The 21,697-nt window shown below is 48.6% G+C and overlaps 1 protein-coding gene across 2 annotated transcripts; it reads right to left on the reverse strand.

The window, feature by feature from the left end:
• Window positions 1–2,355: 2,355 nt before the first annotated feature.
• Window positions 2,356–21,650, reverse strand: TMEM38A (transmembrane protein 38A). 2 transcript variants are annotated; one of them, XM_072786866.1, is made up of 7 exons: window positions 20,756–20,878; window positions 9,631–9,734; window positions 9,310–9,466; window positions 8,862–9,046; window positions 6,534–6,621; window positions 4,730–4,847; window positions 2,356–3,946 (listed from the first exon to the last, which is right to left on the reverse strand). In XM_072786866.1, exons 3-7 carry the CDS (start codon window positions 9,435–9,437, stop codon window positions 3,719–3,721), a joined length of 747 nt encoding a protein of 248 aa, XP_072642967.1. In that variant the 5' UTR covers window positions 9,438–9,466; window positions 9,631–9,734; window positions 20,756–20,878; the 3' UTR covers window positions 2,356–3,718. The 2 variants fall into 2 exon arrangements, with proteins under 2 accessions (XP_072642967.1, XP_072642966.1); XM_072786865.1 differs by lacking the exon at window positions 9,631–9,734 and having other exon boundaries at window positions 20,756–21,650.
• Between the last annotated feature and the right edge of the window lie 47 nt (window positions 21,651–21,697).

The following is a 21,697-nucleotide window of genomic DNA, read 5'->3' on the forward strand; positions in this document are numbered from 1 at the left end:
GTTCTGGCAGCTAGGAGTCCAAGATGAAGGCACTGACGGCACAAGTGTTTTCTTCTGAGGCCTCTTCATCGCTTGTAGATGGCCATCTTCTCCCTGGGCCCTCAGATCAGCTTTGCTCTGCTCAAGTCTGTGTCCTAATCTCCTCTTCTTATGTGGACCCCAGTCAGACTGCAGTAGGGCCCACCCAAAGAGCTCATTTTCACTTAATCACCTCTTTAAAGACCCCTTCCAAATATGGTTACCTTCTGAAGTATTGGAGATTGGGAGTTCAACTTGTGAATTTTGAGGGGACACAAGTCAGCCCCTAACAGATATGCCTGGCATTTTGTTATAGTTTTCACATGTATTTATTTCATGGGATTACATGCCATCCATGTATTCTCTTTGATGAACTGTCTGTTCAAATCTTTTTTAAAAAAATAGATTTTAGGGATCCCTGGGTGGCGCAGCGGTTTGGCGCCTGCCTTTGGCCCAGGGCGCGATCCTGGAGACCCAGGATCGAATCCCACATCAGGCTCCCGGTGCATGGAACCTGCTTCTCCCTCTGCCTATGTCTCTGCCTCTCTCTCTCTCTCTCTCTCTCTCTCTGTGACTACCATAAATAAATAAAAATTAAAAAAAAATAGATTTTATTTATTTATTTCAGGGAGATAGAGAGGGAGAGAGAGATAATGAGAGAGGGCACAAGCAGGGAGAGGGACAGACAAGGAGAAGCAGATTCCTTGCTGAGCAGGGAGCCTGAGACATAGGGCCGGATCCCAGGACCTGAGCCAAAGGCTCATGACCTGAGCCAAAGGCTCATGACCTGAGCCAAAGGCTCACCCTTAACTGACTAAGCCACCCAGGCGCCCCTGTTCAAATCTTTTGCCTAGTTTTTTATGGAGTTTTTTCTTTCTTAAGTGAAATTTTTTTTTACATTTTTATTGAGATACAATTGACATACAATCAACCATACTTTTTTTTTTTTTTTTTTTTCAAATAGGCTCCACAACCAACGTGGGGCTTGAACTTACAACCCTGAGGTTACCAGTCCTGTGGTCTACCGACTGAACCAGCCAGGCATCCCTAAACTGTGCACATTTGAAGTATATAATTTGATAGGTTGTGATGTGCACATAAGACCTGTGAAATCAGTTATCCTTAACTACGATCAGGATAGTTAAGATTTCCATCACCCAGTTTCCATGTGCCTTTTTGGCCACCACCCACCCCCCCACCCGGCCCAAGCATCCACTGATCAGCCCATTGCCATATATTTATTTGCCTTTTCCAGAATTTTATATACAGGGGCTGGAGGAGTATATATCCCTCTTTACGCGGTCTCCCCCACCCTTCAATTGTAATGCAATTGAAGCTCACTCCTGTTGTCACTGCTGGCTCCTTTGGCTAATGGAATCGGTGAGCACAATTCTGCTGGGTGGAGCAGTTATTCATCCCCTCACCTTTTTTTTTTTTTTTTTTTTTTATTTATTTATTTTTATTTATTTTTATTTTTTTTTCATCCCCTCACCTTTTGATGGACATTTGTTGTTTCCAGTTTGGGGCTATCACAAAGCGCCTATGCGCATGGGTGTCCATGTCTTTGCAGGGACACATATTTTCATTGCTCTTGGGCGAGTACCTGAGAAGAATAGCTGGGTTATATGATAAATGAACATTTGCTTTTTTAAAGAAGCTGCCACTGTCTTCCAAAGCAACTGCACCATTTTATTGTCTATTCAAATCATTTGTTTATTTTTATTCGGGCTGTTTGTTTTACTATTGAATTTTGAGATTTCTTTATATATTCTGGATACGATCCTTTTTTTTTTTTTTTTTGATTCTATTTATTTGAGAGAAAGAGATCATGAGCTGGGGCAAGGGCAGAGAGGGAGGGAGAAACAGACTCCCTGCTGAGCAGTGAGCCTGGCCTCCATCCCAGGACCCTGGGATCATGACCTGAGCCTAAGGTAAACACTTACTGACTGAGCCACCCAGTTACCCTGGATACAATTCCTTTATCAGATGTGTGATTGCCAAGTTTTTCTCTTAACAAGGCCCTGTATGGACTCTTAACTGCAAACCTTGATTGCCCCATTAATTCACCCATCTATCTACAAAGGGCATTGATAATCATTATCCCCCGGTCCCCAAGAAGCAAATAGGCTTGGAGAAGGGGAGGCCTTGTGATCTGTCGGTGGCACGGTGAATATTTGAACCCCAAACTCAGACTCTACCCACTGGGTCCATCCCTTCTTGGTGATTGGGGGCTGTCATGAGCCTCATCTCCCTGCAAACTCTGAGTATCTCTAAGGACACAGAACCCTACTGTGTCCTGAGGCCGAAAGCAGGAATGAAAGAGCCAAGGCAATGTGCTTCTTCCATAACAGATTTATTTGCTGAACCTTCATGCCGAGCCTTGATAAACATGCAAGAGGATGAATTCGGAGCCTCAGGACCCATCCGGCTCCCAGGTGTCACCAATCAAGGCACTTTCCCAACAGCTGGGCAATACCTGGGACCCTGCTGCCCCCGTGCTGATGTTTTTTGCAGCTGTAGGCTGCTGCCCTGAGCACCCCTGTGCGGACGACAGCTCTAAGCCGGCCCCGTCTGGGCCAAAACACTGCCGGAGACTGGCCACACCTAATCTACCCATCCTCAAGGGTGTCCTGATAACAGGCTGAGATGGAGGGGTGGTGGTGGTGGGGTGCCGCTCAGCTACCATTCCCCTCACTCACCCCGAAGCATGTTCCCAGGGCCCAGCAGCAGCACAAGGCCCACCATAGAGCAAGCCAACTCCTCTGGGTGATTAAAGGAGCCCTGGAGGCCGCTAGCATGGGGGAGGCCCAATGTGTCTAGGGCCCGACAAGTACTCAGAACCCCTTTACAGACCTGGATCTTGGGGCCCCTGCCCAGCCAGCTGCATTTCTTTGGTTTAGGGGTGGCCTGAAGCCAAAGATAAGAACAAGCCTTCCTCACCCTCCGAGCTCTCAAGACTGGCCTAGATGTGTCAACTGAAGGCCTCCTCTGTGCCAGGTAACTTGTTGTGGGGGGGCGGGGGATGTTCTCTGATCCACAAACACAAATAGTCTAAAATGCAAAGCTGTTCTCAAGCACGAGGAACATCCATCAAGGCCTCCCCACCCGACTGCACGGTGCTTAAGAGTTTATAAGGCACACACCAGCACTTCCACACAGAGGAGGGCTGGGCGTCTCCACTATACAGAAGGGGAATGCAAGGCTCGGAGGGGGCAGCTTGCCCAATGTTGTCCAGGAGGAGTAGGTAAGAAGAGACAGAAGTCACAGCAGCTGCCTCACAGCAGACACTTAGGAATTGTCCATCAAATTCATGAGTCTCAACCTGACTTGAAGTTCTTTTAGAGTCAAGATGTAATTTTAGAGAGGAAATAATAGAACCAAGAATATAACTGCTAGGGTTTCTGGCTGGGGCCACTGCCCGGATGCTGTGGGCCTCCCCTCAAATAAAGCTGTGTTGCTATGGTGGCCTGGCAGAAAGAGAGGGACCCCTCCATTCCTACAAATGCCCCTCACCCCCATATCTCACTTAACCCCCCCACATCAGCCCTGGAGGGTGGACTGTCAAATGGCCCCAGTTTGCAGACTGGGAAGTAGAGGCCCGGAGAGGGGAGAGCTGAGTCCAGGATGCCCCCGCACCGGCTCTGAGGGTCTTGGGTCAGGGTTCTCTCCCTGGCACCCCTCAAGGCCTCTGGGCCACCCACTAATCTGCCTTCTTGGTCTTCTTCTTCCTGGAGCCCTCACTCAGCTCCTCTTTGGACTTAGCAGGCAGGGCTGAGTGTGGCGAGCCGGGCCCACCGCCACCATGGGACCCGCCATGGTTGTCATGGTGATGGTCGCCCCCCCAGGAGGTCCCAAACAGCACAGGGCAGATGTAGCCTTCCAGGACATCAAACGGGGAGCTGTGGGAGTGAGTGGCCGTCAGGAATACCTGAGGTGGGGTGGCAGAAGGATAGGGAGACAGCAAGACAAAGGGAGATGGAAGCGGAAAGCAAAGTGGGGGGAGGGGAGAGGAGGGAAGAGGGGAGAAAAGGTCAACTATGTCAAGGTCAGAGGTAGCACAGACCCATCCCTCTGGCTTTATGCACCCCCAGGAGGGTGACCAACTATCCTAGGCTTCCCAGGATGCAGGACTTCTGGTGCTGAAACCCAGACAGTATTGGGCACCTGGGGACAGTTGACCTCCTCCCTCCCCTTAGGGGTCCCCCAACCCTTGGGCTCAGAGAGGAACAATGCTTGGCCTGTGGCTGCTCACTCCCTTCCCCTTTTCAGTGGCCTATAGGTCCCCTCTCAGATCCATGGGGAGGACTCTGTAGTCCCCCAAGGCCCCTCCTGGGTGAGCTAACCCCAGCTCAAAGCCTCAGGATCAGACCAGGACCATTCCTTGTCTAGCCTGGGTCCTTGGTGTCCTGAGCATACCTTCTAGGGTCTGGTCCCTCAGCTTTCCATCGCTCAAGCATGAGGTCCTGATTGTCCAGACTCTATGCGCCCCTGCCCCACTCTCCAGCCTTTGCTCAGCCTGGACCCTCAAAAGGGTCTCCCCTGCTCAGAAGGCCTTATTCTCCTTACCTTGTCCCCACCTGCTGGACACTCCTCTTATCAGACCTTCCTCCAATGCACAGACCTAGTGCCTTAGGGTTGCCCTTTCTGGGACCCGAAACTGGAAACCTGAGCTCCCAAGCTGGAAGCTGGAAGTCAGGGCAGGAGGGCTTACCTTGCAGGACACCATGAACATGGTGAAGATGAAGATAAGGCTGGCTTTGGATACCGGGAGCCAGCGGGTCTGCTGGAGGGTGAAGAGTATGGCTCCGTACAAGCTGGCCTTTGTGGGGCTGGAGGGGGGCAGCCTCTGTTATTGTGGGATGCCATGTAGCTCAGGTCTTTTTCCCTCTGGCCCAGACCCTCTACTCCGCCTGCCCATTGCCACCCCAGCTTCTCCTGAGTGTGAAGCGGGATGATGCCTGCTTGCCAAGGATAAGGTGGTGTCTCCTTGCACGGTCAAGGGTGGCATATCTCTCTTTGGCCCAAAGAGAGATATGCCTTTCCCCCCGGCTCCTGGGAGGTATCCGCTAAGCCCTGGACATGCTTTGCCTGAGAGGAGTGTCTTTGTTTACTTGGGGACTTTGGGTCATACCAGTTAATAACGACGTGATTTAAGGTGGGGTCTTGGGCCACGTGGTATCAGCTCGACCTCTGGAGGGGCTGGAGACAGGGCAGGCATGCAGGCGGTCAGCTATGTCTGTGTGACCAAACCCCAGTAAAACACCGGACACCAGCACAGTGCCCCCGGAGGTGGGGTCACAACACATGGTTCTTCTTTTTTTTTTTTTTTCACATGGTTCTTCTTAACCTTCCCTTTCTTTCTTACAGGATAGGTTTTCAATATTTTAACTTGTTATGAAAGAGAGACCCGTGACTTCTGTTTCCAACGTCTGTTGTTCACTGCTGTCCTTAATGATGATAATTCTTCCGGATATTTCCAAAGCACTCACCAGGTGCCAGGGCCAGGGAGTTTATGAGTGTGATTCCATGGAGCCCTCACACTCAGCTGATGAGGTGGAAATAGAATCCAAGAAAGGAAACCACTTGCCTACTCAGTGGCAGGCAACACAACATTCTGGGGGCCCATTTCCTTGTCGGTGAACTGAGGGTGGGAGTAGATTTTTGGCAGGGACAAAATGAGATAATGCTCTTTTTTTTGAAGGGTGGAATGGGAATTTTCATTGGTATATAGGTGAGCCTTTAAAAAAATTTCTGTCATATTTTAATGGCTACCACTTTATTTATTGTAGATTGGGAGAAAATTTAACTAGTCCAAACCAATTAGGTTTTTAAAAATCTATAGGCTGGGCAGCCCGGGTGGCTCAGTGGTTTAGTGCCGCCTTCAGCCCAGGGTGTGATCCTGGAGACCCAGGATCAAGTCCCACGTCAGGCTCCCTGCATGGAGCCTGCTTCTCCCTCTGCCTGTGTCTCTGCCTCTCTCTTTCTCTCTATGTGTCTCTCATGAATAAATAAATAAAATCTTTAAAAATAAATAAATAAAAATAAAAACTCTATAGGCTAAATGTAGCATGGAGCCCGAGGTCGGGTTCTGGATGCTGCCACAAGGTCCTGTCCACGTAGTCCCAGCCACACTCCCCACCAATGCCCTGTATCCCATGCTCTGTACTCCTCATTCCCACCCATATTCTGTACCCTGACCCTGCGGAACTGGGCAGAATCATTGCTCTTTTCTGACTTGACATTGGCAGAGGTGCTCACCTCTGTCCAGAGACTCCTCCTTTGCCAGAAAACTCCTACTCACTCTTCAAAACCCAAATCAACCCAAATCAACTCCCTGCTGCTCTGCCTGTCCCTTTCCTCTAGGCAGAACCATGACTCCCCTTCTGTTCCATGACCTCTGGAAGCTTCTGAAAGACAGAATCAGGCTTCTAAGTTACCAGGGCATCCAACCCAGGGTTGGGCCCCAGAGGCACCTATACGTACAGGAAGGATGGGGCGGGGGATAGGATACTCACAAGGACATGTGCAGGATCTCATTGGTCTCTGGCTTCCAGACCCCTCGGAGCAGCTGCTCAAAGTTGGACATGAGGGCGACACCAGAGCCTACGAGACAGGGTGCTCCTGAATGAGCCTGCCACCTCCAGCTCCCCATTCTTCTTGGCTGAGTTCCCAAGGAAGCAGCTTCTCTGCTCCTAGAGTCTTTTCCAGAGGGACACTGAGGCTGGGTGTATGATAATCAGTTGCAGTGGGGAAACTGAGGCTCAGGAGGATTACATGCATACTTGGAACAAAACCCGCATGAAGGAATTGAGATCATATTCTATCTGCAAGGTATGTTTTGAACAACAGCGTTGTCTGCCCTGATCCTCCTAGTCCAGGACCCTGAGCCGTGCATGAGGCTTTTGGAAGTCTCTCCATCCTAGGCTCTCTCCTCCTTAGGGCTCTGAACTTTCAGTCCTTCTCAAGCCATTTGCCCTCTGGGAGGCATGCTATACCCCTAGGGAATTCGTTCTATAGCACAGGCTTCCTGGAGAGCGAATAAGGAGACCCATATGGGACATAATGGCTGAAGTTCTAAAAGAACCTTTCCATTTACTCCAAATGTACTGGTCAAAGAGGCTTGGACACCTACTCCAGGAATGGCCACACTGAGGTCCCTGGTATGTACCACTGGACCAGTAGTTCATATCTGGAATGACTTTGCCCCCAAGGAGGCATTTGGAAATATCTGGAGACATTTTTGGTTGTTGCAACTGGGGTGAGGCTACTACTGGTGGGTTAAGGCCAGGAATGCTGCTCAACATCCTACAATGCAAAAGACTGCCTCCACCACAGGGCATGATCCAGCCCCATGTGTCAATGGTGCTGAGTACACTGTGGCTCAGTGGAGGGTACTTCTAAGCCCTGGCATTTTGGCAGTACCCACTTTGGTATAAGGGAGCAGGGATGAGGTGCCCAGTGGTATTAGCACCTGCTTGAGCCTCCTTTCCCTGTCTTTCTGTTACTCTTGCTGCACTTCTACAATTATTGTTGGATTGTCTATTTCTCCTTTAACTTCTTTCAGTTTTTGCTTTATATATTTTGGTGCTGTTTTTAGGTGCCTATATGTGTATAATTGTTATATCTTCCCAATGGGTTGACCCATCACTGTAAAGTGCTCCTCTTTATTTTTAGTAACATTTTTCGTTTTAAAGTCTATCTTGGTCTGCCTCTTAGCACAGCTAGAGGAGAAGGAAAAGGAGGACTTCAAAGTAGTAGGAATGGATGCTGAATTCAGAGGACCTGGAGTCAAACCTAGCTGCACCCCCTTAGCTGTGTGACCATGTGGAAGTCATTTCATTTCCTTCCTCAGTAAATAGGGGGTGATGTTAGACTTCTCCCGAAGCAAAGTCTTAAGAATCAAATGAGATTAAGCTGTGTAAAGGCCTCAACTCAAGTCTGCCCTGAGTCATAAAGTCTTAACTTGGGGTCCACGAACCCACACAGGAAACAGAACTACTTCATTTTCATGTGCCTCACTGAAATACACACTTTCCTTCCATTGTGAAGGAAGGCAGTAAGCTGATAAGGATTTGCAAGGCTGTGACTCCAACACCAATGGAATTCATGGATTTTTTTCCTTTTTCACAATCCCATTGTTGCAGATGGTTTCATAATATCATTTGTGCTCGACAACACTTCAAAAGTTCAGAAATACCTATGTGCTAAATGAATGGTCTCTTACTTAATGCATTGGTAAAGATGTATAAAATTACTGTATCATATTAAAACTTTTTGGTAACTATTTTATTAAAATTTTTTTTGATAACTATTTTAAAATAATGGACCTCTTTTATCATCTCGTATATTTTATCTTATGCATTTAGAAACATAAAAGTCTTTACCGGGCTCAAAGAGGACCATGGCCCACAAAGGTTAAGGACCGCTGTAGTTATAGGGGTGTGGTTTCTTCTCCAGGAGGCATTTGGCAACACCTAGAGACATTTCTGGTTGTCACACAGGTGGGTGCTACTGACATCTGGTGGGAGGTGGCCAGGGATGCTGTTCAATATGTTACAAAGCACAAGACAGCACCCACCACGAGGATGATCTGACACCAAACATCAGTAGTGTCGCAGTTGAGAAAACCTGCTTGAGAGACAGGTGTCATTGTCTCGTTGTCCTATTTATCTCTGACAGTTAAATTCTGGAAGAACCTTCCCACTAACTTTAAAGCTCTTGGCTAATGAGGCTGGACTCCCACAACAGTCCTCTGAGCCTGGAGTAATGTCTGGCCTGACATGTACCACTGAGCAGGGGTTCTCAACTGAGGTGACTTTCCTTGTAATCATGGTCCTGTTTACCTTTGACCCAGCCAGTGGCAATCATGACGAACCACCCGTGGTGGTAGTGGTGATGGGCGTGATGGATGCCCACGGCGATCTTCCGGACTCTCACTACCTCCTTCATGGCCACGAATATAAGTTTCACAGGCAGGAAGCAGACACACTTGTAGAAAAGGTCCAGAGGGCAGAAGAAAATCAAGTACCTTTGGGGAGAGAGCATGGAATGTCAGGGGGAAACAGACTGTTGGGGGTCCCTGGGAGATGAGATGGTGCCCAGATCCCCCTCCCCAACTTGCCGGGCTCAGGAGAGAGCTGGGCAGTGGACAGCAGTGCATTCAGGTCCACCGTGGAGGTTGTGTGATGGGTCCTGTTTCCTCCAACCTCCTGCCTCCCACTTCCCAGGTGGCTGGATCACCCCTGCCCCCAACTCTGCTCTCCCACACCCCACCAGCCTGACAGTGCTTACCAGACAGCTGAGGCCAGCAGGACGCTGGAATTGTTGCTGAAGTAGTCGATCAGGGGCTCCCCAAGGAGAAGATCAGCCAAGATGTAACTCCCGAAGCAGTGCAGCATGGCACACAGCCAGGATGCCATGGGATGGCGTCGGGAAAGCTCGACTGCTCCTGGGGGGCATGGGGGTATCCCCACTGTCACCAGGGTGCCAAGGGTCTGCTTTGTCCCCATACCCTCTGGTCAGCCCATCCTAATTCAACTGCCTTGCAGCTTGCCCACTTCAGGGGAAGAACTCAGGCTCAGAGAGGGGACAATGATGGTACTGCCAGCTTACATTTAGCAAGCACTTCCAGGTCTCAGACGCTGGGTTTACTTTTATATGAAGGACTCGTTAAATCCTCATTGATAATCACAGCCAAGGGATCACTCTCGTTATCCCTATAAGAGAGGGAGGCGTGGACACAGAGCAATGTACAGATGGGAACACTTCCATGCGGCTTCTCCCGCCTTGGGCTGATGCCAAGATCCCTACAGGCTCATGCCTGCCCTCTTGGTCTCTCCCTCTTTTTAAATTCTTTTATTGTGGTAAAATATACATGAAATGTGCTACTTTAACCATTTTTAAGTGCCCAGCTCAGGGGGCATTAAGCACATTCACATTGTCATGTGACCCTCACCACCATCCATCTCTAGGACTTTTTCATTGTTCTCCACTGAAACTCTGTCCCCATTAAACACAGACTCCCTATTCCCTCCCCCAGCCCCTGGCTCCCACCATCTACTTTGTCTCTGTGAATCTGACTGCTCTAGGGACCTCAGGTGAGTGGAATCACATAGTATTTGTCCATTTGTGTCTGGCTTATTTCACTCAGGATAATGTCAAGGTTCATTCACACTGTGGCAGTGTCGAATTCCTTCTTTTCTAGGGCTAAACAATATTCCATTGTATGGATATTCCACAGTTTGTTTATTCACTCATCCATCAATGGACATTGGAGTTTTTCTCACCTTTTGGCTATTGTGAATAATGCTGCTAAGAACATAAGTGTACCAATGTCTGTTTGAGTTCCGGCTTTCATCTCTTTTGGGGATATACCCAGAAGTAGAATTCATGGATTTTTTTGAGGAACTGTCATATTGTTTTCCACTGCGGCTGTACCATGTTGCATTCCTACCAGTGGTTCACAAGGGTTCCAACTTCTCTGCATCCTCCCCAACATTTGTTGTCTTCTGTTACAAGCTAGTGGCATAGAGAAGGAGCAAAGACACAAAAGCAGAAATGGCCAAGCACAAATGCCATCCTCTGGGAAGGCTTCCTTGCTCTGCTAGGTCAGTCACTCCTGCCTCTGGGCTCCCATGACCCTGTGGACTTCATCCTATTATGGGTCTCAGTATTTTATTTAATTTTTAACACTAAGAGAAGGTAGATTAGAGATTGCTTAGGCTGGAGGGAATAAGGGAGATGGGAGGGTGACAGCTAAAGGATACAGATTTGTTTCTGGAGTTGATGGGTACACAATTCTGTGAATATACTAAAAACCAATGAATGAGATGCTTTATAATTTTTATTTTTAAAAAATATTTAATTTCTATGAGAGAGCAAGAGAGTATAAGCAGGGGGAGTGGTAGACGGAGATGGAGAAGCAGACTCCCTGCTAAGCAGGGGGCCAGATATGGGGCTTGATCCCAGGACCCTGGGATCATGACCTGACCCAAAGGCAGATGCTTAACCAGGTGAGCCACCGAGGTGTCCCGAATGGGATGCATTCAATGGGTGAATTGGGTGGTATGTGAATTATGACTCAATAAAGCTGTTATAAAATAAGGACAACAGAAAAAAGGTGACTTATTTCAGTTTCTGTAACTGAGGATACACACTCATAAATGATAGTAAACTGAGTCTTTGTATAAACCCAGGGCAACAAAATACAAAAAAGAATGGTCTGGTCTTGCTTAGCAAAGAGAAATAGGAATCCAATCCATCAAGAAGATGGCTCAGTACACTGGCCTCCAATTTGGCTGTATATCAGCATTGCCTGGGGACTTCATAAACCAGATACCGGAGATCCATCCCAGAGCATCTCAGTTGGTCAGTCTGGGGTATGGCTGAGCTTATGGACTTTTTAGTGTTCCTGGTGATTCTGATGGGCAGCAATGTTAAGCACCACACAGAGATAGAAGAATGAGCTGGCTGATGTCCTGCAGCCCTGATAACCCAAGATCATCTATCTGTGGCTAGGAGGATAGGCTCTCAAGGACAAAGGTTTTCAAACTGTGTTCGTAGGAACCCTGGGGCTTGAACTCATGACCTGGAGATCAAGAGTCATACATTGTATTGACTGAGTCAGCCAGGCACCTCCTATCTTTATGTTAATGTGGTCATATCTCCCTATGGCCACACCCCCAAGTTGCGCCCTGGGTGTCTCCTGGTGTGACAACTGTGTCATCTAGACTCCTCCCCTCCCCGACTAGTTTCACTTTCCAGAGAATGCCTTTAGGATTAAGTTGTCAGGCACAGCTATTTAGCTCTCAAGGCCAGGGCTGGTACCAATAACTCTCCTTAAGCAATTCACTTGAATCTAATGACAATTCCACTCAGTGTGGGCGTGAGATGACAAGGTTACATGTGATCTATTAATCAAAAACTAATCAAAAGATATGATCTGTTCAGGTTTGTTTGTTTTTTTTTAGATTTATTTATTTATTTTAGAGAGAGCGCATGCACTAGTGGAACTCAGGTGGGGGAAGGGAAGGAGGAGAGGGAGAGAGACTCTCAAGCAGACTCCCTGCTGAGCACGGACCCCCCCCCCACACCAATGCAGGACTTGATCTTATGACCCCCGAGATCATGCTCTGAGCTGAAATCAAGCTTTGGTGAGTAGGGAGACCTCATCAGTCTTACCTGTAGCTGCACCCCCAGCACATGGTGGTGTGACACATAGTAGCTGCCCAAAAAATAGTTGTGAGTGAATGAACTACTGCCCTCATGGAACTTACATTCTAAATGTGGACGAACACCTCCTAGGCATTGAGGTTGCTGGGTACTGTGGGTCGCGCTATAACAAAACCTCCCCTGTTCCACATATTTGTGGAGTTACTATTTTGTCCCAGGCAACTATATGCCTTCACTCTGCCCTTGAGAGCTTTTAACCACACATAATATGAGGATCAATATCCCCACTTGCAGTGAGTTATGTGGGGGGCCAGTGTCCCCCTGCCCAGAATTCACATCTACCAGAACTTTAGAACGTGACCTTATTTGGAACAGAGTCATTGTAAGGTCTTTCATTCCAAGAAACATGAAGCTCACTCCCTTCTGTAGAAGGAGCTGCCTTCTTAGCTTGGTCAACCTCACAGAGAAGTAGGGGTGGGTGGTGGAAATATCTGCCCCTCCTCCAGAGGGGAAAAAGCCCAAGTTTTCCTCTACACACACATTGGGAATTGGGAGGATCTACAGGCATAACCACCTTGGAGGCAATTTGCTAATACTGAGCGAATCTGAGGCTGTGCATTGCTTATGTCTTAGCAATTCTGTTCCTCGCTACTGACCCAAAAGAAACCAGCAAAGGAGATGTGGAAAGGATTTCACTGCCACATTGTCACAGTGGAAAAGTAAAGTCTATATCTTTCAGTGATGGGGTGGAGAGTCACACACAGAGTCAGTATTTAAAAGTGAACTGCATCTACATCCAGGCTCAACCGCATGTGTCACTGCTTTCCTATGGGGCTGGATCATTTCCTGCTGCAGTAGGGGCTGTCCTGTGCTCTTGGGATGAAGAGCAGCATCCCTGGCTTCCACCCACTAGATAGCAAGGGCATGTTCCTACCCTGGTTGTGACAGCCGGAACTGCCTCCAGATATTGCCAAATATCCCTGGGGACAAAATCTCTTCTGGAGATAAATCAACATGGATAAATCCTTTGCGGTTATTACGGAGTAATAAGGTTAAGTTGCAAACTGATATATTTACGTATATTTTATGTATATATTTAAAACACAACACACTCTGAGTAGTTCATAGACACGTATATAGTGAGAAAGTGTAATTACAGGCATGAAACAATACACGGGGATTTTAGGGTGGTGGTCACATCTAGAGAGGGAGGAGGGAAAAGGGATGAGGTTGGCTGTGTCTCTCAATCTATTTATTAATAATCATCTGAAGTGGGGCAAGTGGGTGGCACAGTTGGTTAAGTGATCGAATCTTAGTTTTGGCTCAGGTCATGATCTCAGGGTTGTGGGATCAAACCCTGAGCTGGGCTGCACATTCAACTTGGAGTCCGTTTGAGATTCTTTTCCTCTCCCTCTGCCCTTCCTCTCAACTTGCATATTCTCTCTCAAATAAATGAGTAAATAAATAAATAAATAAATAAATAAATAAATAACATCTTTTTAAAAAATCTGAAGCAAATCTATGTTCACATCTGTTAAGTCTGTGTGGAGGGGAAAGAGGTGTCTGTGATACATGTTCTGTGTGTATGAAATATTTAATCACCCAAACTAGCAAAAACAAGAGTCACCTGGAAAGCTGGTAAGCAGGAGGGACACGGGGTGCTCATCTGTTTCATCATACTGGGCTCCACAGGCTCCCTCATCAGACCCTCACTACCTGTCCCCTCTCTGATGGCCATGATCAGAGGTCCAGGAATAGGAGGTGGGCAGGGGGGAACTGTGCTATATCCTACTGGAAGAACCCAGCAAAACGTTCTGGAAGACTCTTAAAAAATCATGTTCACAAGCAGCACTATTCACAATTGCTAAAGGGTAGAAACAACCCAAGTGTCCACCAACAGATGAATGGATAAACAAAATGTGGTAGATTCACACAATGGAATATTATTTAGTTTTAAAGAGGAATGAAGTCCTAGCATACACTACAACATGGACAAATCTTGAAAACAAGCCAGACACAAAAGGTCACATAGTGTATGATGTCATCTATATTAAATGTCCAGAACAAGTAAATTCATAGAAACAGAAAGCAGATGAGTGGCTGCCAGGGGCCGGGGCCTGGGGGGATGGGGAGTGACTGCTCATGAGGATGGGGTTTCCTTTTGGGGTGAGGAAAATGTTCTGAACCTACATATTTCATAGAGGTAGAATCATATAGCCTTTTGCCTCTGGCTCTTTCACTGAGCACAGTATTTTTTTAAAACATTTTTTGCTTTAAGTTACATATCTTTTAAGATTTTTAAAAAAGATTATTTATTTATTTATTTACTTATTTATTTATTCAGAGAGAGAGAGAGAGGCAGAGACACAGGCAGAGGGAGAAGTAGGCTCCATGCAGGGAGCCCAACGTGGGGCTTGATCTCAGGTCTCCAGGACCACAGCCCAAGCTGCAGGCAGCGCTAAACCACTGCGCCACCACAGTATTTTTAAGGGCAATTTTCATTTTTCTCTGCTGTAAGATAGTCCATCTTAGGAATAGATCACAAGTTATCTACCCATTCTCTTATGCAAACTACATTTTATAATCAGGAAGCATGCCTAATAAGAGTTGTTTGACAGAAAGTTATAAACACAATCCTCTTTCTCTTCGCCACCCCCAATTAACCATGTGACCTTGGACAAATCATTTTTCTTCTGTGTCCTGCTCCTTCTGTCAGGTGTGAACCCCAATCCTTTCTTTTCCTAGCTCCTAACAAGGGCTGGAATTGAAATTTCCCTCTTCAATCTCACCCTGGAGTTACAAGCCCAGAGTGCATCTTTTCCCTGCCCTCGAAGTTGTCCTAAGTCTCAGCATTTACAAAGGTCCTACAGTATGAAGCAGAATGTTCTCTTCTCTTCTCTGGGGTGTCTATTTAAAATGCTGCCAGCTGAGAGTTAATCCTTTGGAGCAGCTGGTGGGTCCTGCAAGGGCTGGGTCAGGTGAGGCACCCATGTTTTGCAGAAATGGATACCTCTGCATCTAAAAATAACCCATAGGGGTTGAATTCTTTCCAGGGTCATTCTTGTGCCCTCTGGGACCATCCCAGGGACTGAGGCCATGGAGCCCGGGGTGGAGGTAGTTTGTGGGAGTAAAGCAGGCTCCCGTGTTTGCACCATGGGTGAGTCCTGGTGGAAAAGTCACTGACTCAGGTTCGGCTCTGCTGCTAACTCTGGTGTGGCCTTGAGCAAATAAATGGTCTCCACCAGCCTCAGCTTCCTCTGCTTTCAAAAGAAGAACATGAGAGCACCCCCTGCCAAGTTGTATCATCGATGATTCAATGGGGTGTGTATGATTGTCAATATGATTCTTAGCATTATCAAACTTATCTCAGCAACCCCAGAAAGAGCAAGGTCAGCCTCCCCATTGCCACAGAGGCCAAGACGGAGGCTGATGGGGGATGAGCCTGCCCTGAAGATCCTTAGCAAGGTGATGCTAAGAACCTTCCCTCTAGCTCTTTCCCTTTGCCATACTCCTTCCTGAGTTCTCTTGCTGGGTTTTGGGGCAGCACCAGGAACCAAGAGAATGTGGATTGCAATCCCAGGTTGGCCACTAAAGCACTCCCCTCTCATTGGGGGAAGCTTTTGACTCCTGTCTCTGGGCCTGAACGGGCGTATTTGTGTATCACGAGGGTGCTATCTAGTGACCCACCATCCCAGTTGGCCTGACCAAGGGGTTTCAGGGATGTGGGACTTTTGGTGCTTGTTCTAATGGAACCTGGGCGAGGTGATCATCCCAGTGCTATTATTCCTTTCAAAGGGCACCAGTGAAGACAAAAAGAAATTGCTTAGTGCTTAGCAATTATGCACAAGTGATTCTTAGCATGGAATTGAAATGGAAAGTACCTGTGGGTGGAAATTTTAGCTGATGGATTTCTAAAAATCAGCTCTGCCTTAGGAGGGAGGAGGAAGCCGTGACTGCGTCCCTAGTTCTGGCCTGAGATAGGCACTATAACAGTCCCTCTCTGGGGTCAGTGTCTTGTCTATGGATGGCAGGGAAGCACTAGAAGGTTCCCAGGGCTCTGCAGTGGCTCTGTGCTCTTTAATCTGAGGTCTAAACATGGGAAGTATGTTTACAGAGCTTCTCAATGACTTGAAGGCAAGTCTTCTCCTGAGCCTTCAAGCTCGGGTGTCTGCCTTGGTTTCTTCCCCTGTAAGAGATGGCAGCCCCTGCCTTGCAAGGCTGGAGGATAGTCAGCCCCCCACCCTCAAAAAGCTTACAGTTCATGCAAGATGTTTCAAAACAGGGGTCAAGGAGCTGTCTCCTTAGCCCCACATTATTTATTTTAGAAGATCAAACTGCAACCAAGATGTCTATTCAGTAGATGAGTAACTATGATGCATATATACTATGGGATATTACTCAGCGATGAAAAGAAATGAATTCTCAAGCCACAAGAAGACATGGAAGAAGCTTAAATGCCTATTACTAAGTGAAAGAGGCCAGTCTGAAAAGGCTACATACTGTATGGTTCCAATTCTATGATATATTGCAAAAGCTAAAACTATGGAGACAGTAAAAAGATTGATAGTTGTCAGGGGCTTGGCGGAGGGGGCAGGATGATTATGTGCAGCTTGGGGGATTTTTAGGTTAGTGAAACTACTGTATGATACTGATATGGTGGATACATGTTATACATTTGTCAAAGTCCACAAAATGTACAACACAAAGTAACCCTAATATAAATTCTAGACTTTGGTTGATAATATGTGGTAGTGATAATATAATTATAATGATGTAGGCTCATTGATTATAACAAATGTACCCCTCAGTGCAGAATGTTGATGGTGGGGAGGTCAGAGAGTACATGAAAACTGTACTTTCAGCTTAATTCTGCTGTGGATCTAAGGCTGCTCTAGAAAACAGTCTATTAATTTTTTTAAGAAAAAATGTTATTCTTATTTAAAAATTTTTTAAATTTATTTTTACAATTTTTTTTAAAACAAAAAAAATGGGATCCCTGGGTGGCGCAGCGGTTTGGCGCCTGCCTTTGGCCCGGGGCGCGATCCTGGAGACCCAGGATCGAATCCCACATCGGGCTCCCAGCATGGAGCCTGCTTCTCCCTCTGCCTGTGTCTCTGCCTCTCTGTCTCTCTCTGTGTGACTATCATGAATAAATAAATAAAATCTTTAAAAAAAAAAAAATAAAACAAAAAAAATGTTTGAGTAGCCAATCCATAAACATAAGGAACTGAAAATCACATTTCCAGCTAATCACTTTCCAGCTTCCCTTGAAAAATCACTTCTGGATGTCTGGATCTCACCTGGGGACAGTACCCACCTGGCTGGCTTACTGCTTCCCATATATCACCTGCCTGGCCCTTGAAAGCATTGGAGTTTGAGACTCAGTCTAGATTATTGGTTCTCAACTGGGGGCAGTTACATCTGGCGACATTTCCAGTTGTCACAATTGGGTGTGCTACCAGCATCTAGTGGGTTGAGCCAGAGATGCTGTGAAATATCCTGAAATGCCTGTAATAGCCTCCACCTACAGAGAACGATCTGGCCCTCACTGTCACTTAGGTAGAGGTTGGGCAACACTGGTGCACAGAGTTGATTCTTAGCTGGGGAACTTAAAAAAAAATACTGACACTGGTACCGTGCATAGTGCTCCTGATTCAAATGGAGGAGTGCTGTCGGAACAAGAGGAGTCTGAAAAGCTCCCCAGGTGAGTTGAATGTGGAGGCATATTTGAGAACCACTGGTCTGGAAGGTTCTTTGGTTAGGCTGAGGCTTAAAAGTGTCCAGGACTATCATTCATTCATTCAATCATGCAGCCGACATCCACTGCTTCCTCTTCTCTTCTTGCAGAGAGTTAGGGGTCCTGGAGCTGAGCCAGACCTGGTCCTCTCTGCCCTGTTAAGGAGCTCCAGGTCTAAGAAGGAGCTCCTGCCTCTTTTCATCCATCACTTCTTAAATGTTATGCAGATTCTGGTTCAGCAGGTCTGGGTTGGGGAGGGCCTGGCATTGTGCATTTCTTAACCAGCTCCCAGGGGCCATAGATGCTGTTCACCTGAGGACCACACTTCGAGCTCTGTCCTCATTCAGGATTCTCATGAAAGCCTGACCCAGAAAATGCCCGCATCCCAGGAAACACATCCTCCCATGGCCTTACAAATAATTGTAACAAGTGCCTTAGACCCTACTACCGACAAAGCTCTCAATACATCTTCACAATAGCCAGGCAGAAGAGTTCAGGATTATGTTCTGACGAGCCTATTTCATAGGCTAAAGCTCATGGAGGCGCAGTAACCAGCCTGATATTTAGTCAGTGGTAGAGTAAAACATCTGACTCTTAATTCAGAGATTTTTCCTAAAAGCCAGCTTGGCTGTCAGCTTCACAGGTGTGCTACCTTTGCAGTTGCCCAAGACCCTGTGTTTGGAAGGGTCCCACATTCAGCTTAGTGCTCTGTTGTCTCCATCTTGAAATTCTGAATTTCTGAGTGAGGGGCCCTGTAGATTCTGTAGCTGGTTCTGTAATCTGGCACATAGATTCTGGGAAGAAACCTTTATAGAGGCTCAGCAGGAACACCAAACAGGGGGCTAACAGCTAGGTCCAACACTTCCCTTTTCTAAGGGGAAGCAAGTACCCCAGGGAAATTGCAGTGAGTCTTGGGGTCTGGCAGACCTGGGTTTGCCTCCCAAGGCTGTCATCTACCAGCTGTGGGACCACAGGTTCGTTGCATATGTAAATTAGCTTAGCCACTATTTCCTATTTCCCCAGGTACAAACAGAGGGGGTTTGAATTGGGCAAGGGTTTCTGAATCTTGACAGCATGCAGTAATCACTGGGGAGGGGAGCTTGAAACATGGGCATGCAGGGCCCTATCCCAGATATTCTAATTCAATTTTTCTGGAGTGGAGATGAGATGGGGGGTTAAAAGCCCCCGGGAGACCCTAATAAGCAGCTAGAGTTATGAACCACTGAATCTTCCCTACCTTCAGGAACCTTCAGGCTCCAGTACCTCTAGTTCAGATGATTTATTTACTCTGGCAGAAATATCTAGACCCCCCTCCCTCCCCTCGCATGCTCCCAGCCAGTGAGGACCTCTTTCCTCTAGACACTTGTGTCCTACATCCTTACATGGCTCCAGCCCTCTACAGTTATAGATTTCCCAAGGTGTGCTAGGTTCTGTACTTGCCCAAGGGACTGGCCAGAGCCACCAAAAATTCATCTTAGACAAGGAAATGCAGTCCTGTGCTCATGCTAAGACATACAAAGCTTATTTTGCTTTGCAAAGTAACTGATCTGCAGAATAGCTTTTAAAGAATAGGCTCTGGCTTGTGAACGGGCAAAAATAAAATGGAACAAAAATACTTGGCAAGCAGAGTATGATCCCATTTGCATAAAATCGTGCTTTACCATCTCTAAGTACAGGGTTATAAAGGCACAGAAGAGAGGTCTGGAAGGATGGGCAATACCTCAACGTAATGATCTCTTTTGCGTTTCTCAGCTTGATTTTTAAATACACAGAAGCCCCCTTTTTTATAATTTGAAAAAAAAAGGTATTCCATTTCGGAGAGGAGAATACAGGGGTAATTTACATCTAAGTGGGAGAAAGGGTCACTAAGTTTCGGGATGACAGATCCCTTTTCTAAAGCTAAATTCTCTAGTCCGTTTCGTTTGCTGGTGTGCTATACTTGTTAAAACGCTAGGAGATGAACAAGAAACATTCAGTGAGCCTTATCTAAAAATAGAGCACATTCTAAGGAGGCTATTTACCATTATCTAAAAAAAAAAAAAACGCTTAAGAAAAAAAAAAAAAAACCAACAACAACCCAAGAACCAGAGTCTCTTTTTCCTTCTGCGATTCTCCGCGAGGGTCTGGAGCTGGCGGCCGTACGCTAACCCCAAGTCACCCTGCCCTACGGCCGATGCTGCTCAGTAAGTAGAAAGGATCCGCGCCACGGCTGGAAAAATTCCCGCCGGGAGCAGGAGACCCAGCTCCGCTCGGCCCGAGGAGGAGGGGAGATCGCCCCAGGGCCGCAGCGGAGCGGGGGCACCGGTGTCACTTTCTGCGAACAGGATTACTGCCCCCAGCACTGCCGGCCCTTATATAGACACTCAACAGCCGCTCGGGCTCTGCGCGCCAAGGGCAAGGAGGGAGGTCACGGCTGCAGGCGGCCAGGACACCTGGGCAGGCCAGCAGCGCCGACCCCCGCCTGCGCCCTCACCACGGCCTGTGCCGCTTCCTCAAGTCCACGCGACCCTGCCGGGACCCCTGACCTTCTCTCCTAGCCCCCTCCCCAGCACCCGTTCCCTCCGCTCTGTGCAGCCGCATTCCTCTCCAGCCCTCCCCCACCCCGGCCCCCCCATCCCGGGGGCTTCTCTCCTTGCCCTCCCTCTGGTCTTCTCCCTCCTCCTGCCCTCTCCCCGCGGAGGAACCGCACGATCCCGGCACCTGCTGCTCCCCGGATCCAGCCCCGGGGGCTGTGCCCCGCCACGATCGGGGGCTTCCCGCACCTCGCCACCCGCAGGTTTACCCCCGCCCCGCGATGCCGGCCCCCACGGGCTCCTCGCCCTGGCTCACCTGGCTCATACTTGAGGTAGAGGATGGAGACGATGAAGTAGCTGAGGTCGAAGACGGGGAAGAGCGGCACCCGCGAGAAGCTGAGCGCCAGCTCGCCTAGGCTCAGCGCCGAGAGCAGCTCCATGGCGCCCGCCGGGTCCCACCCCAGACCCCGGCCCAGTCCGTCCCGCAGCCCGCGGCCCGGCGACTGCGCCCCCGCCGCTGGACCCGCCCCCGCCCGCCAGGCACCGCCCCCAACCCGGCCCCCGTGGGAGAGGAGGCGGGTCGCCCCGGGGCGGGTGGTGGGGCCGTCTTGTCCCCAAAAGCCCAGTCGGTGTCCCAGACTCCGTCCCTCGGGCCATCACGACCCTCGTCAGCCCAGCAGGGAGGGTGTAGGGGTCCCTATGGTGTGATTTGGACAGGCTGGCTGCCCATTGGGGGGTCCTGCATCCAGGAGGGATGGATCAGTCAGGACTCCTTAGGACCCACGTCCCCCGGAGCCCTTGGATCGCGACCTGCATCCTCTGTGGGTCCCGGCCAGTTGCGAACCCCATCTTCCCGTGCCCTAGAGGGTCAAGACCCCCGTCCTTTACGGAGCTGTCATGACGCTAGGCCTCCGTGGGGCTCCGTAAGTCATGACCTCCATTCCCCACCGGGATCCCGATTCTCCGAAGGGACAGCTCGGTCGGCCCTCCGCCCCCCGTAGCTCCAGCCTAGTGGGGATCCCTGCCTCCCCCCGCGGGAATCCTGCCCGGAGAGCCCCCTGCGTCAGGACCCATTCATTCCCCAGTGCGGCTCAGGGGGCAGGAGGCCGGGTTCCTCCGGAAGCCGAGCGGGAGACCCCAGCCCAGAAGGAATAGTTACAGCGCCAATCCTCCAGCGCGCCGGGGCCACACGCCTGCGCGGCACGCCTCCAGCGCGTAACCCAATCCCGCCCGGGATGACCAACGCTCCCGGGTGACG

This window comes from Canis lupus, chromosome 19 (genome assembly GCF_048164855.1).
Source record: "Canis lupus baileyi chromosome 19, mCanLup2.hap1, whole genome shotgun sequence".
Lineage (NCBI taxonomy): Eukaryota > Metazoa > Chordata > Mammalia > Carnivora > Canidae > Canis > Canis lupus.

Excerpts from the sequence above, each read along its gene's own strand:
- TMEM38A (XM_072786865.1), bottom strand. The coding sequence starts at position 20,879 with ATGGAGCTGCTCTCGGCGCTGAGCCTAGGCGAGCTGGCGCTCAGCTTC. Across the intron at positions 9,047-9,309 it reads CTGCTGGCCTCAGCTGTCTG|GTACTTGATTTTCTTCTGCC; the intron begins GTAAGCACTGTC and ends CTCTCCCCAAAG. Across the intron at positions 6,622-8,861 it reads TGCCACTGGCTGGGTCAAAG|GCTCTGGTGTCGCCCTCATG; the intron begins GTAAACAGGACC and ends CCTGTCTCGTAG.